Source organism: Balaenoptera borealis (genome assembly GCF_965194805.1).
Source record: "Balaenoptera borealis genome assembly, chromosome: 2".
In the NCBI taxonomy this organism is placed as follows: Eukaryota; Metazoa; Chordata; class Mammalia; order Artiodactyla; family Balaenopteridae; genus Balaenoptera; species Balaenoptera borealis.
In genome coordinates, this window is record NC_138867.1 from 1,681,743 (window position 1) to 1,699,824 (window position 18,082).

Below are 18,082 nucleotides of genomic sequence, written 5' to 3' on the forward strand. Positions count from 1 at the left end.
TGGGAGGACAGCTCAGGACGGCCGCCAAGCTGGTGAGGCCCAGGCCCTGCCCTGTCCTGAAGGACGTGGAGCAAAGTCAGCCAGAACCCGGCGGAGGGACCGGGAACGGCCCCCCACCCCCGAGCTGGGACTGCATAGACCTGCCCTTCGGGGACCGCGGTCTCCCAGGAGCCCAGCGCTTGTGGGCCTGCTCTGTGGTCTCTGCTCCTTCCCGCCCTAGCTGACAGGACTGTTAGAGGCAGGGACACTCAGGTGAGGTCCAGTCCTGTTGTGTCTCCGTCGCCCACCACCTACGCCTGTCTGTCATCCATCTGTCATCTACCGCCTGTCTAGGATCTATCATCCGTCCACCTGAAATCTATTATCTGTCTCATCCCTCTGCCATTGTACCTCACTTGTGACAACCACCGGTTCCTACTGTTCTCCGCTTTCTTCGCACCCCTGGCATCTGTTTCGCGCACTCTCATGCTGCCTGCCCTTCCTGCCTGACGCCCCACTTCTCTTTGACTTCCAGATCACGCCCACCTGGCCTTGGATGCCCAAGGCCACCTCCTCCTGCCAGCACCCCGCAGCTGCCGCGGGCTTTCCCGAGGACAGATGCCCTGCTGACCTCTCAGCTCCCCGGGCTCGGCTCCGCAGCTGTGGGGCCCCGGACCCGCTGCTGGACGGACTCTCCCTTTAGCCGTCCGTGGAGACACGTGTGCTGCCCTCACAGCCTCGGTCCTCCGGTGGGCTGCCCAGCTGGTGCCCGGCCCTGCTCGCGGCCGCCCTCGCCGGTGCGCTTACGGGGCCGAGACCGTGGCGCTTTCCTCTCGCTGCTTCTCAGCGCCCGACCTCCGCCCTGCCAGCTCCCGCCATTCCCAGGGCTCCTGGGGTCGGAGCCACATCTGCCTCCCCTTCTCGCCCTTCCTCCCCACTGCTGCCCCGGGGGTACCTCCTCCAGCCCGGTGAGCCCCACAGCCGAATCTCTCACGACCTGGCAGCGTCAGGCCCCGGCCCCACACCTCAGCCAAGACCGCCCTCCCCCTCCTGCTGCCCCCGGTAACTCAGCCTCCCTGGGGCCCCTCCCTCTGCCCCAGTCTAGTCCACCTGATTTTCCAGTGACCCCCGCCTCCCGCCCATGGCCACCCTGCTTCTGGGCCTGTGTCCCTGCCATGCTGCTGCCTATCTCTCTCTCCACCCCCCGCCGCCCCGCCATTGCCGGCCGAGCCTCTTCTCTTCACGAGGTTGTCTTCTCATATTTCAACCCAGAATTACTTCTTCCTTTGCTGAAGAAACCTGCAGGCTGACTGTGGACTAAGTTTTGGCCACGATGAGGTCACGTCACGCCTTTGTGCCGCGGGCGCCGGGGTGTTTGACCATCAAGGTCTGGCTCCCCGAGGGGGGCCCTGGTTCACGCAGCCTCAGCCCAGCTCTGAGGATGCATCCGGGGCCAGAGCTTGCGGCTGCGAGCCAGCTGAGCGGCAACGCCCTCGGGCACAGACCGGGCGGCCCACAGGTGCTCATCCGAGGAAGCGGGAGCGTTCCTCCAGGGAGAGCATGGCCCACAGCGAAGAGGTCGAGGGGCAGCTGACTCCCGCTCTCTCCCTGCAGAAACCTAGGCGACCTGTTCCCCTAATGGCCTTACTCTGGTCCATTCAGCTTCTCGCTGTGCCCACACGGCCCCTTCCCACCTGGACAGGGAACTCTGCTGGGTGGTCCCAGCACACAGCGGGCTGAGTGAGAATTGCTGCCCGGCTGCAGCCTTTGGGGTCTCCTGCCTGGGTCGTAGAGCCCCACGAGCCACCTGGCAGCCCGCACGGACTGGGGCCGCGAGCGGAGGGCGTGCTCACCGAGGCCTCGCAGAGCCGATGGAAGTCCACGCTCAGGTACGCTCTGATGCCGTCCACGGCCCCGGGGAGCGTGACGCCTCGCAGAAGCAGCGCCAGGAGGACCACGTACGGCATGGTGGCCGTGACCCACACGACCTGGGGAGAGCACAGCGTCACTGGGCCGCACCGGCCACCGGCTGGCGTGGCCGGGCACAGGGTCACCCTCATGGCTTGTGCTCAGAGAGGGGGACCTCGGATTCGGAAGCCCGGCCTCCCAAACAGTCACAGGACACCAGCTCAACAAATGCCTCCTGGAGCGAGACTGTCCAGTGCCTTCTATCCTGTACGTTGTCTTTCCCAGGGATTAAAATAGGATGAACAATTTGGCAGGGAAGGAGCACTCCTTCTCTGCATTTGGGCCGTGGCAGCAGGCAGCAGTGGCTGAATTTCTGATGAGGGAGATGTGAGTGATTTGCACTGATTGTGCAAATGGGCACCTGGATCACTTGTGAAAGATGGACTCTGGGCCGTGGGGGAAGTGGAGGAGAGCACCTGTGGCCATTGGAAGACTCTCAGGTGCTGGAAGGTCCCTGCACGCGTTAGCCCAAGTGACGGGGACATTCTGGTCATCGTTGCTTTGGGCGCCCAGATAATGACCAAAATATTTTCATCAGCAAAAATATGTTGTTGTGCTTGTCTTCATGCTGAAAGCACTCTCCTGACATCATTCTTCAACCACAGCCACCTGTCCCAAACCACCACGGCCCACCTGACCACTCCCCACCCCACCACGGCCCACCTGCCCACTCCCCAACCCACCACGGCCACCAGTCTACTCCCCAACCCACCACGGCCCACCAGCCCACTCCCCAACCCACCACGGCCCACCTGCCCACTCCCCAACCCACCACGGCCACCAGCCCACACCCCAACCCACCACGGCCACCAGCCCACTTCCCAACCCACCACGGCCACCAGCCCACTCCCCCTCCCCCACAGCCCACCTGTCCACTTCCCAACCCACCACGGCCACCAACCCACTCCCCACCCCACCACAGCCCACCTGTCTACTCCTCACCCCATCATGGCCCACCAGCCCACTCCCCAACCCACCACGGCCCACCTGTCTACTCCCCACCCCACCATGGCCCACCAGCCCACTCCCCAACCCACCACAGCCCACCTGTCTACTCCCCACCCCACCACGGCCCACCTGCCCACTCCCCAACCCACCACGGCCACCAGTCTACTCCCCAACCCACCACGGCCCACCAGCCCACTCCCCAACCCACCACGGCCCACCTGCCCACTCCCCAAACCACCACGGCCACCAGCCCACTTCCCAACCCACCACGGCCACCAGCCCACTCCCCCCCCCCCACAGCCCACCTGTCCACTTCCCAACCCACCACGGCCACCAGCCCACTCCCCACCCCACCACAGCCCACCTGTCTACTCCCCACCCCATCATGGCCCACCAGCCCACTCCCCAACCCACCACGGCCCATCTGTCTACTCCCCACCCCACCATGGCCCACCAGCCCACTCCCCAACCCACCACGGCCCACCAGCCCACTCCCCACCCCACCATGGCCACCTGTCCACTCCCCAGCTGGCGAGCCTCGCTGCCTCACCTTCCCGGAAGTCTTCACTCCCTTCCACAGGCTGAAGTAGAGCAGGGCAATGACCAGCACCAGGCAGGCCGTGAGCTGCCAGCGGGGGGCGCCCAGGTCGCCGATGCCCTGGCTCTCGTGGAGGTGCAGCACGCCGCGCCTGGAGAGGAAGGAGATGGGGGTCCTGGGGGGCTGCCTCCCTGCCCAGAACTGGACCAGGGGGCTGCGCTTGTGCAGAGACCTGCCCTCCCCCACTCGGCATGGCAGCAGGGACCTGGCCTGATGGGCCTGGAGACCCCCACCCCTCGCCCCCCACCCCAGAAAGGCCAGGACCCCAGCCTAGGTGGAGATGCAGGGCCCACCCTCCAGGTGAGCAGAGCAGGTGGGCCACCGCACGCTGGGAGCCCACAGAAGCCCAGCCCTGGCCCAGGGCCACACTGTCAGTAGAAGGTAGACTGTGATAACTTAAAGACGTAGATTGCAAACCCTGTAATAGCCACTAAAAATTAAGACAAAGAGCTAGATGGACTTCCCTGGTGGTCCAGTGGTTAAGAGTCCACGTTTCCAATGCAGGGGCCACAGGTTTGATCCCTGGTCGGGGAGCTAAGATCCCACATGCCATGTGGTGTGGGCAAGAAAACAAAACAAAACAAGAAAAAAAGAGCTAGAGCTTATTAGCAAATGGAGTAGATAAAGTGGAAGCCAAAATAATTAATTAATTCCAAAGAAAATAAACAGAGGAAACAAGAAACAACCAGAGGGACAAGCAAGATGAAAGACTAAACCCCAACCATACTGATAATTATTGATTGGAAACACTCTAATTAAAAGACAGAGATTGTCATAGTGAATAAAAAAGTAAGAACCAACTCTGTGCTGTCTACATGAAACCCACTTCAAATATGATACATATAGGTTTAAAACATAAGGATGGAGAAGATATCCCATGTAAACACTATTCATAGGAAAGTTGACATGATCATATTAATATCAGACAAAGCTGACATCAGAATGAGGAATAGGGACTTCCCTGGTGGCATAGTGGTTAAGAATCCGCCTGCCAATGCAGAGGACATGGGTTCGAGCCCTGCTCTGGGAAGATCCCACATGCTGCGGAGCAACTAAGCCCGTGTGCCACAACTACTGAGCCCGCGTGCCACAATTACTGAAGCCCGTGTGCCTAGAGCCTGTGCTCCGCAACAAGAGAAGCCACCACAATAAGCCCACACGTCGCAACAAAGAGTAGCCCCCACTCACCGCAACTAGAGAAAGCCCGCGCGCAGCAACAAAGACCCGACGTAGCCAAAAAAAAGAAAAAGAAAAAAAGAATGAAGAATAGTACCAAGAGGGACATTTCATAATGGAAAAGGGCTCAATTAAAAGATTTGAGGGCTTCCCTGGTGGCGCAGTGGTTGAGGGTCTGCCTGCCAGTGCAGGGGACACGGGTTCAAGCCCTGGTCTGGGAAGATCCCACATGCCGCGGAGTGACTGGGCCCGTGAGCCACAATTGCTGAGCCTGCGCGTCTGGAGCCTGTGCTCCGCAACAAGAGAGGCCTGCGCACCGCGATGAAGAGTGGCCCCCACTTGCCGCAACTGGAGAAAGCCCTCGCGCAGAAACGAAGACCCAACACAGCCATAAATAAATAAATAAATAAATAAATAAAATTAAAAAAAAAAAAAAAGATTTGATATTCATAAACATGTGTGCACTTTAGAACAGAGCTTTAAAATACATGAATGAAGCAAAAACTGATAGAACTGTGAAGAGAAATAGGCAAATCCACAATTATAATTGAGATTTCAACACCCCTTTCACAGTAACTGATAGAACAAATAGACAGTAAGGATGTAGAAAACTTAAACAGCACTAGGAGCTAACAGGACCTAGCCAACACGTCTACCCAATGACGGCAGGATACACGTTCTTTTTAAATGCATGTGGAATACTTACCAGGATAAACTATATATTGGGCAATATGACAAATCTCAGTATCTTTAGGAATAATGAGGTTTTAAAATATATTATCTCACCAAATTTGAATTAAATTAGAAATCAATAACAGAAATATATCTAGAAAACCTCCAAATATTTTAAAATCAAACAACAAACTTCTAAAAATCTCCTGTGAATCAAAGGAGAAATCACAAGGCAGATCAGGGAATACTTTAATACACAACATATTAAACGTGCAGGAGGCAGCTAAAGCAGTCTTTTAGAGGCAAGTTTGTAGGTTTAAATATATAGCTTTCTAATTTATATTAGAAAGTAGGTGAAGGTGGTTTTAATAAGTGTTTACGGAGTTGAGGGAAATTTAAAACTAGGTGGAGTTACAGGGGCCAATTTTGGGGTTTCCAAAGCCCACATGCACTTTGTAGCACTTACAGCTTTACTACTTCAATGACTATAGTTATCCTGGCCTTTATGGAATTTCATGGTGGGATGTGAGCTCCCTAATTACATGTGCCTTCAAGAACATGTAATGCTTTCCACAAAGATCTGCTTTATAAAGTGGGTTTACATTCCAGAAAACCCTTGCAGACCTGACAGTCAGTGGGGCCTGTCTTAGGGAAACCCAGTCACCACCGTTAGTGAAATCACCTGGTGTGTCATCAGTGCAGTTTAATAACTCATCGTGTCGTTAATGATCTATGACTTCGTCGTAAACCTTCAAAGGCCCCGCCTTTGTCCCAGGGTCACCTCCAACTACGGTTGGACATCTGCTCTTGCTAACAGCCCTTTATGTGGAGGGTTCAGGCAGCTTTCCAGCTCAATCTTTCTCTTCCAGACTTGGAATTTCCAAACACACTTCACTAGTCAGCTCTTTTTTTTTTTTAATTCATCTATCACATATGTTCCCTTCTAGCATTCTTAATAATAAATCATTGACTAATCAGTTTTTTCCCTCTATTTTTCTCATCTGAAAAATCACTTAGATAAATCAACTCTTTCCACACCTCCCAAACAAAAGGTAAGTATCCCCAAATGGTCTCACCTGACACATTTGATACCTCTTAAAGCTTTCTAAACGTTCTAAATTACGCCAAAATCCATCTTAAAATTGTAAAAGACACACTAGCTTGAAAACTTAGCCATAGTTTTGTTGGTGAAATGATAACTTAAACCCAGCTCTAGCGAGAGCTGTCTCTGCACGTCTGTCAGTGGTGGGACGGGTGGGACGCTCCCAGGTGCTCGTCCACAGCCATGTCTGTGTCTCCCCTTTCTGCTTTCTGGTGCAGGGGTCCCCACCCCTCCCTCTCTCTTTTCTGGTCCCCCGTCCCCCATTACACGCTAAACCTGAGAGCTGGGCCACTGGTGAGAGTACTTGAAGCCCGGGCTTTCACCTGTCCATGAGATGCTCTTAAGTTTGGGAAATGCAGTAATGAACCAGCCGGCAGCAAGCTCCTAAGAATGCACAAGCAACTTTGATGAATGCTCTGCTCTTCTTTATTTGGACGAATCTATCATTTCTTGCTTGCTTGTCACTCTGAGTCCTGCCCACACACTCAGGTGACAGGGTCTGGGTTTCCATTTCTCGCGGGTACGTCCACATCGGTGTCTTTCAGGCAGATCTAATGGGACCCATCCCAGGTGGACTCCAGCCCGTCCTCTGAAACCCGCTCGCTCCCTCCTGAGAGCTCCTGGAGACCCAGGCCCTCACCCCCCAGCTTTGGACTCTCCCTCCTCTGGGCAGGCAGGTTCTCAGTGGCCCCTCTCTTCCCCCTTTCACAGAACCTCCCTCCCTGCCCTCCCCAGACTCCTTCACTCTCTAACCCCAAACCGCCAAAAAGAGTATCTTCCAAAAAATAAAACAAGTCCCATCACACACAACCCTCGTCCCCACCCTAACCATGTTCTTCCTAATAATGCCTGAGAAAGGCACCCCATCCCTCCGGCGGTCCCCCCAGGCCCCCCAAACCCCGCCTCACTCCATTCCTGCCCATTGCTGCCACTTTCTGAAGCAGCCAATCCTGGAGATACGTTCCCCACGTGTGGCGGGGATTCTAGAGCAAAGGACTTAGACCCTGAGTATCTGAAACACGCAACTTCAGACGCTGAATGTCCGCAGGTTCCGTGAACATCCCTTGCCCTCTGGCGGTGTCACGCCTACACCCACACGACAGATTCTCCCAGGGCCCGAAGGCTCAGTTTCTCTCCTGCACACCGGGTGTCTCACCCAGCTCCACAGGCCCCAGGAGTGGGACAGTGCCTTCCCTCAGGGAAAACCTCGGGCAACTGTCTGATGGTCCCGCCTCCGGCTGGAGTCCGGACACGAGCGGAGGGAGAAGGGGAAGGTGACTGAGAAAGGGGAGCCCGGCCCCCTCTGGAGGCGGTGCTGCAGCCCCCGGAGCCCAGCCCCACACGCCTCCTCCCTGCGGCATCTGCAGGGTCACAGGCCATCCCCCCCAACAGACCCCAAAGGGCCGCAGGGGGCAGGCGGGGCAGCCCATCCAGTTTCCCTTCCCTGCGAGGTCTCCCTGCAGGAGCCGTGCTGAGCTGCTAGAGGTGGGGCCAGAAATAAGCCCACAAGAGCCCAGAGGAACGGGACGCGGCACAGGCCAGGGAGGGGTCCTCTCCACATCCTCGGGAGGCAGCAGGGGCGGGTGGCTGGCCCGGCTTCCCCCTCCCCACCCCCGGGGGTGTCACCAGACCCCGAGGCCCCCACTTACTCAAAGTACTCGGCGGCAGGGGTGGTCCTGAAGGTGTCATTGGGGTCAGGGCTGGAGGCGGGGGCGCGGGCGTCGGAGCAGCGGGGGCTGTTCCAGGTGTGGTTGCAGTGGGTCCAGGGCAGCTCCGTGGTGAAGGAGGAGAAGAGGTAGTGCAGCGCCCAGGCGATGATGACGTTGTAGAAGAAGCCGATGTAGAGTGAGATGAGGATGACCGTGTAGCCCACGCCTGGTGGGGAGAGCACGGCCCCATCAGCAGCTCACCCTTGCCCCTCCCCTCACGGGTCGCAGCTCCACCTGGGCTGTCCTGAAACCAGGCAGCGCCTTTAGACACGACAGAGGACGAGGGAAAGGGTGGGTCCCAGACTTCGCGCCATGGGCAGAGAAGGGGCTGCCCACTTCCAAAACCATCCATGGCCCTTGACGTCTACCCAGACATGTAGGGCTATCCAGCGACGCCCTGGTACAGCCAGGTCACCCGCAGACATACACGGTAACTAAGGGCCATCCATGGCTGTCCACCGTCACTCACAGCCAGTCAGGGTCATCCAGGCTCACTTAAGGTCATCTAGGGCCACTCTGGGTCACCCAGGGCAACTCAACCCAGGGCTATCCAGGGCCACCGGCCAAACAAAACCATCAGAATCATCCGCAGGCACCCAGGACCACCCAGGGCCATCTAGGAACACCCAAGGATACAAAACACCAAGTCAACAAAGGCCACCCCAAACCACTCAGGGTCACCTAAGGCCATCCAGGGCCACCCATGCCAATAGGGCCATGAAGGCCATCCAGGGTCACCCAGGGATGCCCAGTGCCTCCCAGAGCCATGCAGGGCCACCAATAGTCACTAAAGGATAACTAGGGCCTTTCATGCTCTTCCACAGCCACCCAGGCTCATCCAGGACCATCCAGGGCCTCCAAGACAATCCATGCCTCCCTGGGCTACCTAGAGCATTCATGGCCACCCACAGCTAACCGTGCCCCTCTAGGCCACACAGGGCAAACACAGTCAGCCGGGTCTACCCAACATCACCCAGGACCATGCACGACCATCCAGGGTCTCCAAGGGTCACCTATGACCACACAGGGCCCCCCAGGGCTCGTCAGAGTGCCGTCTCCAGGATCACAAGCCCTGGAATTTGTGACACTCCCTGAGGGGCTCCTGGCTCCTGGAGCAGAACAGAGCGGTGAGCAGGCTTTGGAGACGCGACATCCTGGCTGTGGTGGACGGGTGGTCTGGCCGTGAGACCTCCTCCCTGTTCAGTGCCGGACAAGCAGTGCCGGGTCCCATTACTGCGGGTCACTGTGTCAGGCTCCACGCAGAGCTCTCTTGTTTCAGCCTTCTTTCCCAGCTTTGTTGCTACGACTAGTTTGGGCTATAACAATAACTTCACTGTCTTAGAACCTGGTGGGCGCCCTGCCCCGTCTTGCCTGCCTGTGGCCAGGGAGGAGCTCGCCTTCAAGCCGACTTTTTCGGGGAGTGGCTTGGCTCGTTTTTTATGGGTCTAGCCCTTAGGAGAAGCTATTTTCCTGCTCAGGACACTTCATTAAATTCTCTTCCTACCCTGAAAGCAAAAAGAGAGGGACTACAATTTATTTATGTGTAGATATTAAACAGATCCAGTATCAGGAGTGATCTATTTAAAAGCAAACAGTCCCTGGTACGTGGACCCTCTTGGAAAACATGCTCAGTAGCAGCGATGGCAAAACCCAAACTGCTCCTCCAGAAGGCCTTCTCCCACGTGGACTCGTCCATGTGAAATGAGTCTTGACGGCACTTCTGCTCCCTGAGCTCCTTCGGAGAGGCTGGCTCCCCGTGAACTCGCCCCGGCAGCCACGTCGGCGGAAGCCACGCTGCTTCCACTGCGTCACGGAAGGTGTTCCTTGGTGGTGAGCCGGCCGTGGGCGCCTGCCCGGAAATCTTTGGAAGGTGGCAACGCCGCACACCAAATCCTCCACTTGAAGTTTGGGGAACTCAACGGAGCTTTTGATCAAACACTAAAGCAGATCCAATCCGGTGTCAGAGAGAGAGCTGCCTTCACCTCTGGTTCTTCTGAACCCACCGCCGTGTGGATAGCCCTCTGCTGGGCAGGCCAGGTTTCTCGCTGTCACAGCAGAGGGACAAGGGTGCCCCGGGCTGATGGAGCTCCCAGGGCACGCGGGCTTTGCCCCATCAGCCGCAGCACACCAGCCCCGGAGGGTCCCCCATCCAAGGGCACTGCTGTCCAGCTGTCCCAAAGGCCTGCGCGAAGGAACGATTTCCTAGGAATGTGGCTGTGAGCGCCAGCCATTCTTTCAGTGCCTCTGAGTTCTGTCCTCCAGGACCACAGAGCCCCAGGAAGCCCTGGCCCTGGGCCGCCCAAGGGCAGCCCCTCACCGACCCTGCCTTCAAGTTCTTCCTCTGTGTCACTTAAGACCCAGCCACACGAAATCCGCTGCCCTGTTTGCTCTGAGAATGCTCTTGTTCAGTGAATGATCAGGGTTCATACGTCATCATATACTCTAAATAAAGCTCCACCTGATACGTTTCTTCTATTATTCTGTGCCACCGGAAACGTCCCTCCCAAGGAGGTGGCAGGCTCGGTCCCCTCTAATACTTGCAGTGAAAATATGAATGAGAACTTGATGAGTTCCTCTTTTGTCCAACTACCAGGAAGCTCAAGACCAAGTGTGAATTTCAGTCACAGCTCTTAAGGTCAATTTTCTAAAATTTCAGGTTGTTCAGTATTTTTAATATTAACTCTGCATGCATTTTGTTTTATTTTAAGCCACTTACAATTCTTTTTTAGAAAGAGAAAGAGTTTGGTAAACCACACTAAAATATTATTGACCACAAAATATAATAAATTATTTTACAGTCGATAAAATAGGTGTTTTCCATGCCGTACACACAGTGGGGTTATCTTAGGCAATTAACCAGACGACCTGAAACGGAGCATCCTCAGGCCTCAAGAGGGACAACAGCCCCCTTCTCCACCTCTAAAGCCAGTCACTCCAGAGCGTTCCCCAGAGCTGGCTTCAGCAGGAAGAGGGTGTCGGGGACAAATAGTAATTCCAGGACCCCAGCTGGAGGACACGCCCTGATGGGAGCAGACTCCCATTCCTTGCAAGACTCACTGGCAGGTCTTTGAAGAAAACAGGAGAGAATTCCTCCGCTGTCGGTCTGAGTGCCTTTCGTATCTACTTCGTGTGTGTGTGTGTGTGTGTGTGTGTGTGTGTGTGTGTATGAGAGAGAGGGGGCAGGGGGAGGGGAGGGACAGGGAGGGAATGAGAGTGAGAGGGAGGGGGAGAGGGGAGACAAGAGACAGAGGAAGGAGAGGGAGGGAGGGCGGGAGAGCTTGGAGAGACCCCCTCCCAGGCCCTGTGGTCGCACTGGTTGCCCTCGGCATCACCGGCAGCTGCTGGAGGGACAGTGCCAGGGACCGAGGACATGGCACGGCCCTCTGAGGGCCCTCGCCCTGACCGTGGGCGCCACTGCCTGGCCTTTTCGGGTTGATCTCAGTGCAGTCAGGCCCATGGCAGGACTCCCAGGTCCAGGGAAGGGAAGGACGGGGAAGAGGGCTCCCCAGAGAGCCGGGTTCCCTTCCGCAGGGCCCGGATGTGCCAATCGCCCATTGGAGGACCTGCAGCCCCATGATGACCGTTTGGGGCATTTTAACTGACGTCTTCATCTATCATGTGTTCTCCCTATTTAATGACACGTGAAAGTACGTGCAATTTTATGAGTTAAACTTTGTTTTAAAGACAAGGAAGGAAAGGAAGGCACGTGTGTCAGGGTATGCAGAACAGCACGGGTTGCCTCCCCTAACTCAAGGAGCGATGCTGACCTCCTGTCCAGCGGGCATCCTATGGAGAAACTTGACCTGAAGGAGCAGGGATCACCTGCTAGCGATTGTAGCTTTGTTAGTATCAAACTATGCAAGGCGTCTCTTCTTCACACATAGACGTTCTTGCGTTGATTCACTGATCGGCAACAAACAGCCCTGTGTTGATAACACAAAGATTCCAAGGCTCAACGGCTGACCTTCTGTGATGTGCGATTTCCCAAAATCCCCGGTTACCAGATGGGGTGACCAGGCTCCGGCTGAGCTTCCGCCCGCGGGCGCTGCAGGGTGCTTCTCCATGTGGCCTCACTGGCCCCGCACAGCCCTCCAGGAGGATGAGTTTCCAGACCTGGGAGGCAGGAGCGTGGATGGGCCGTGACGTGGGGTACAGCTTGGAGCCAGCTGGCGTCTGCCCGGGTCTCCAGGCTCTGAGGCCAGGCCGTGCTAACTGCTCCGCGGCTGCACGCGTAACTTCCCCGTGGAGGGGCTGACACTCTCACTGTTCGAGTCCGAATTTCTGCAGTAGCCAAATTCTTCAGGCTTAACTAGTCCTTCGAGACCCTTGGAGACCACTTACGGACGTTCTACAAACTGCAGTATAGAAATTCACTTTGGCAGTTCTGTTGGAGAAAATTCTTCTTGTGGCAGGACACACAGCTGGAAATTTGCTTCTGTCTGTGGGCCCGCAGCCCTGGGGTCGGCGTCCTTTTTCTCGGGAAAGAGGCCGATTTACTCTGATTCAGCTCTGGCCTCCCTGGTGGGAGGTGTGGGCTGGGGTCATGTCACGTCGCAAACTGACAACTTGCTCCAGAAGTAAACGTGTCGCACCGCCGGCGTCCTTCCCGGGCGCCCCCAGGACGGTCACTTGAGGGCGGGCCCGCCTCACGTCCGACCCGGCGCCTTCGCGCTGTGTAACTACCGACTGCTGCGCAGCCCGTCGCGGGAGATGCTGGCTGTTGGGCGGGCCCGGAGCTCAGGATGAACTCACGCGTCCTGAAGTGTCGGGGGGACTCGCCGGCCCTGACGGTATCGGCCCTGCCCGCAAAGACACCGGCCGTGCCCTCGACCTGCCCGGCGCTGAAGAGGCGCCCGCAGTCAGTCTCAGCTTCCTGCGCTTCCGCCCTCGGGAACCCCGAGCGCACCAGAGGCCGTTCCAGTGACTTATTTAAGCGTTGACTTCCGTGAGCAAATCCTGCTAAGGGGACGCCCAGCACGGGAACCTGAACCCGGAGCTGCCGCCTCGCCCTGCAGAGGCGTGTGGGGTGAGCCGGGTCAGGGGCTCCCTGCAGCTCCACTGCTGAGTGAGCTGTGCATCATCTAACCTAGGAGAAGGCTGCTCACGCCTCCGGGTTCACCCAGCAGGCCGTCAGAAAGGAAGAACGCCACCACAGATGGTAGATAGATCGTGTTATGGGTTGGATCGTGGCCTCCAAAATTCATTTGTTGAAGTTTTCCCCCCAGTATTTCAGAATGTGACCTTATTTGGAGGCAGGTCTTTACAGAGGTGATCAAGTCAGGGTGGGCCCTAGTTCAGTGTGACTGATGTCCCTGTAAAAAGGGAAGTTTGGATGGAGAGACACACATGCAGGGAGGATGGGAAGACTCAGGGAGAAGACAGCCACTCACAACCCAAGGAGCGAGGCCTGGAGCAGGCCCCCTCCCAGCCCTCAGAAGGAATCAACCTCACCAGCACCTTGAGTTTGGACTTCAGAACTTTGAGACAACAAACGTCTATTATTTAAGCCACTCAGTTTGTGGCACTTTGTAAGGCAGCCCTAGCAAACTAATACAGATGGATAGATAGATGAATGACAGACAGATTATAGATGACAGATGACAGATCTAGAGATAGGAGTATTTTTTATCTTTGCTACTATTTTAGCACTTTGACAAAACAACACTACTCATCAATTGCAGGCTGGCCTCACCTGGGAACAAGGAGACACACTCTCAAATCCTTAGTCATTACAGACCTTTAAAGTGGGACCAAAATTAAAAGGATGTGTCCACGTGCCTAGACACCTAGCAAAGCAGGACTGAATGCACACAGCTGGGGTTGACTTGCTTCAAAATTGCTCCAGCCTTGCCCTGGTCCACACCACGTCAGGTGCAAGGGGGCGTCCCCGCCGTTACCTTTCAGGATAGGGCAGATCTTCCAGACGCCGGCAGCCCCCTCCCTGTTGAACTGCCCGAGGGCCAGCTCCATGTAGAAAAGCGGCATCCCGGCAATGACCATGAAGAACAGGTAGGGGACCAGGAAGGCACCTGGGGGATACAACAGAATGTTCAGCCTGGGGCCGAGGATGGGCTGGCCTGTTGTCATTGGAGCGAGGGCTCAGCCGTCCCGGCCGACCACGTGTGTCTTGGGCACGACCACTGTCATCCGTCTCCTGTCCCTGTTTCTCCCTGAAGCTCCCTGCAGGCAGGGGTGGTGAGCTTCCTGCCTCCATGCCTGGCCCCCGCTGTCATCCGTGCCCCAACGCATCCCTGCAAGACTCCCGGTCAGCTCCCTCCCCAAGTTACGGGTCAGCCCTGAGAGCAGAGCACATGACGCACCGCCCACGTCGTGGCTCTGCTCCTGGGCTCTGTCCCTTCCCCACCTGCGTGGCAGGGCCTGCCCTGGGTCCCCCCCCCCTCCTCTGTGGAGACGTCTGTGCTCTTGAGCTGTGAATCCTCGGGATGTGACCCTGCCTGGCCCCTGGCATTTGGAGCCTGCCTCCATCGGGGCTGCAGCCTCGCTCAGGGCACGAAGTTCAGGCCCCCGCGGGCTCAGCCTCCTTAAGCCCTCTCGCTCCGCCTCAGATAAGGGGGCTTTGTCTCGGCTCTCTTCCAGGGAGGGGCGGGGGAGACAGGGAGACCCCAGCGTGATGCCTGTCTTGGGGCAACTTCTGTACCTGCTTAGGCCTCAAGCAGGGTGCCGAAATGCCCACCCACTCACAGGCACCCTGGAAGGCCCTCCCCAAGGAAGTCTCCCGAAGCCCCAAGTGTGTGGCATGGAGTGACCCCTGACAGGGGGTGGCAGTGTCGGGGGATTCACAGGAAACAGGCACCAACCTAACTGCTTCTCAGCTTGAATTTTTGTGGTGACCCTGGCCCATTTCTTAGTTTTCTGCCTCAAGCCCACACATGGAAGTTCTGGGACTGGCTGTGCAGGGGGAGGGAGACGGGCACACTCCCAGGGCATCTTTGGTGCCGGCAACTGCAAGGGCCTCTGCGTGCTTTGTAAACACTGTTAAATCAGCCAAAGATCCCATTCTCTGGGCCTTGGAGAGTTTTCTTTTCCAAAGTGGAAGTCACCTTTGGAAGCAGAAAGCAGAGCCATGGTGCCTCTGACCGCTCCCTCGGGGATCCCGCTTTCCTGGCCTCAGCGTCCTCGGCTGGAAAGGACAGTCAGGGAAGGAGACCACTCAGAGCTCTACGTCTACAGTTCCAGGACACTCATCTGGGGAAACTGCGCCCCACTCATGCCGCATTCCTCCAGATGCCTGCCTTGTGGCCCTGGCCGGCGGGAGGGCGCAGGTGGGGGGGGGGATGCACTCACCCCCGCCGTTTTTGTAGCACAGGTAAGGGAACCGCCAGACGTTGGCCAGGTCCACAGCGAAGCCAATCACTGATAGGAGGAAGTCGGCCTTCTTGCTCCAGGTCTCCCGCTCCTGGGCCTCCGCGGGGCTCCGCGGGGCGCTGAGGAGGGTGGAGTTCGTGAGCTGCACCCCATTTTGCTCCTTGACCAGGACGAGTTCCACCGCCTTCGGGCCCGTGGCATTGGCCTCCTTCGTTGTGGCCACCACGGAAGACATCAGTGCCACGGAGCACCTGCTTTTACTCATGGCCTCCCGGACTCAGTGCTTCCTCCCTCTCGGTCTACAGCCAGCAGGAAAGAGAAACACACAGGAATGCACTGATGTAGCAGCCAGATCACGATGCCCCCGGTGGCGTGAGCACAGATCGGAGGCGTTTCCAGCCATTTATTTGGGGTAGAACAAATGTACTCCAAGCACCCAAGAGGACACATCCAGGGTTGAGGACAGTAGGAGATAAGCTACCCTCCTCGTGGGGCTGGGAGACAGGCCGTGGAGACCTCAGGACAGACTCTGCTCCACGCCCCCTTCCCCCGCACCCCTCTCCATTCCCGTCAAAGTGCAACGCTGTGTCCTCTCTAATTTAGTAATAATGCAAGATGCTACCTCCGCACTCCCCACATCGCCAGGGAGTAATCTGACAATCTTCAAATCGTTTTCAATAGTAAGTGTTCACAACAGTGCACATACACTCTTTATACTCAGAGACCAAAGTCAAAAGCAAAATTCTAAAACCAGAGTCAGCCATGGGAATTCAAAGTTTCAAAGTAACGATTACAAGAGTTTCCTTCAAGGAATGGCTGCACAACCACCTGTGGCCACACCTGGAAGGGCTGGGCAGGGACAAGAGCTTCCGGTCAGGATTTACCTGGGGGTTTACAGGACTAGCTCCTGCACGCAGCAGCTTTACCAGGGAAATCATCTCCAGGTTACCTTCATGAAACTCTGGGTAATATAATCAAGGAGAACAGAAGAAATTACACACAGTGTGTAACACAGAAATTACACGGCTGAGAGCAAGGTGGGCCCTCGAGGCCCAGGGCAGCTTCAAATATGACTTCTTCTGGCATTTGGATGTTTCAACTGCAGACGCTTGCATGTGTACACGTACAAACACACACACACACACACACACACTCTGAAGCAGAAGGTAGCAGGATGGCAGCGGTAAAGGGGTTATTTTCCTCTGCAACCAAGTTTGAACAGAAACCCACAACATGTCATTGTATGCACCACGTCTCTGTGACAAACACAACAGCACATTCCTGAGATGAACGAAAAGGGACAGAAGGGACTTGGGGGTGGGGAGGAGCCGGAGGGACCGGCCTGCAGTGGGGTCCAGTGGAGAGGGCTGGGCTTGTGCAGGCGCCAGATCCCAGCCGGTTTGCTCTGACAGCGGCCCTCGCAGGCGCATCGGGGACCACCTGCCAGCGAGACCCCCGGCTCTGCACTTGGGGTGAGCTCACCCCACCCCTGAAGCCCCGGCCTCAGAGGCCAGGGCTGCCTTGTGGTGCTTAGAAAGTGTGATTCTGCACCCAGGACAGAAACAGAGCTGCAGTCCGACCCTACAGCCTGGACGCTCGGCACCCCACAACCCTGCACCCCTGCCCCATCTTAAAGGTCAAAGACTAAGCCCTGTGAGAAGAAGCGATGGCTGAGAAAATCACCCCTACTGGCTCTGGGGGCCGCTTGCCCAGGTGCCCCCAACCCCGGGCAGGTCTGGTTCAGCAGGGAGGGGTCTGCCACAAACAGCCGCGGGGCCCAGGGGTCAGCGCCTCAGGGAAGCCGGGGACAGCCGGCCCCTGCCCCGTCTCTCCGAGCCTGGGGCAGGATGGGGCCAGGGGCCACGGGGGCGCGCATCAGCCCCGTGCCCGCTCCGGGGCTCGCACCTCTCGGCCACCTCACCTTAAGATCGCCAATGGCACTGTCGCGGCGCTGTGCACCCCAACTGTTGTCGACTTCTGGAGACGCCGCAGCCTGCGGGACCCGGCGCCCCCCGACGGTGCTCGCCCCGGCCGGGAGCCCCTCGGCCGCAGCCTTCGGGGTCAGAGGCGGGACCGGAGCGCCCGGAGAATGTGCAGGGGCACCTGTGCGGGGAGCGGGCCACGGGGTGGCCCGGCCTCACCTGCGCGCCCCAGCCTCGTCTCTGCTGGGGTCCTGACACCGAGCGTCCGCGGAAGATGCCGCTCCGGTGCCGCTGCGCTCCGGGCTCTTATCTTGTCGCCGGGACCCGCCCCGCCGGCCACCGGGGGCGCTCACCCGCCCTGGCTCCGCCTCCGTGCCGCCCCGGGTGGGCGGAGGACGAGCCCGGACGCGCCCCCGAGCCCCGCCCCGCGGGACCCGACCTCCGGCGCCAGTCAGCTGCCAGCAGCGCGCTCTGCCCGAGGCCTCGCGCGCCCCGGAACCTGGGGCGAGTGGGAGCAGGGTCACCTCTGGGTCCCAGGCCTCGCAGGACCGAGACGGGCCGTTTTCCGTCTCCCTCCCACTCTAGCTTGCGCCCCCCGGGGCTGCCCGCGCATCTGCCTGGGGCGGGGGCTCCCCTGGCCCACCCGCCACTCCGCCCGGGAGGAGCAGTCGCTGCGGGGAGG

The 18,082-nt window shown here is 57.6% G+C and overlaps 1 protein-coding gene across 1 annotated transcript in view; it reads right to left on the reverse strand.

Moving 5' to 3' along the window:
- Positions 1-17,223, reverse strand: part of SLC6A3 (solute carrier family 6 member 3) — a 37,804-nt gene extending 20,581 nt beyond the window's left edge. Inside the window, exons 1-5 of the mRNA XM_082379696.1 lie at positions 15,458-17,223; positions 14,050-14,181; positions 8,093-8,318; positions 3,446-3,584; positions 1,833-1,967 (exon numbers count right to left, since the gene is read on the reverse strand). Coding sequence (XP_082235822.1) covers positions 1,833-1,967; positions 3,446-3,584; positions 8,093-8,318; positions 14,050-14,181; positions 15,458-15,743 — 918 coding nt within the window. The 5' untranslated portion in view covers positions 15,744-17,223. The remainder of the gene's footprint in view (positions 1-1,832; positions 1,968-3,445; positions 3,585-8,092; positions 8,319-14,049; positions 14,182-15,457) is intronic.
- Positions 17,224-18,082: the final 859 nt, after the last annotated feature.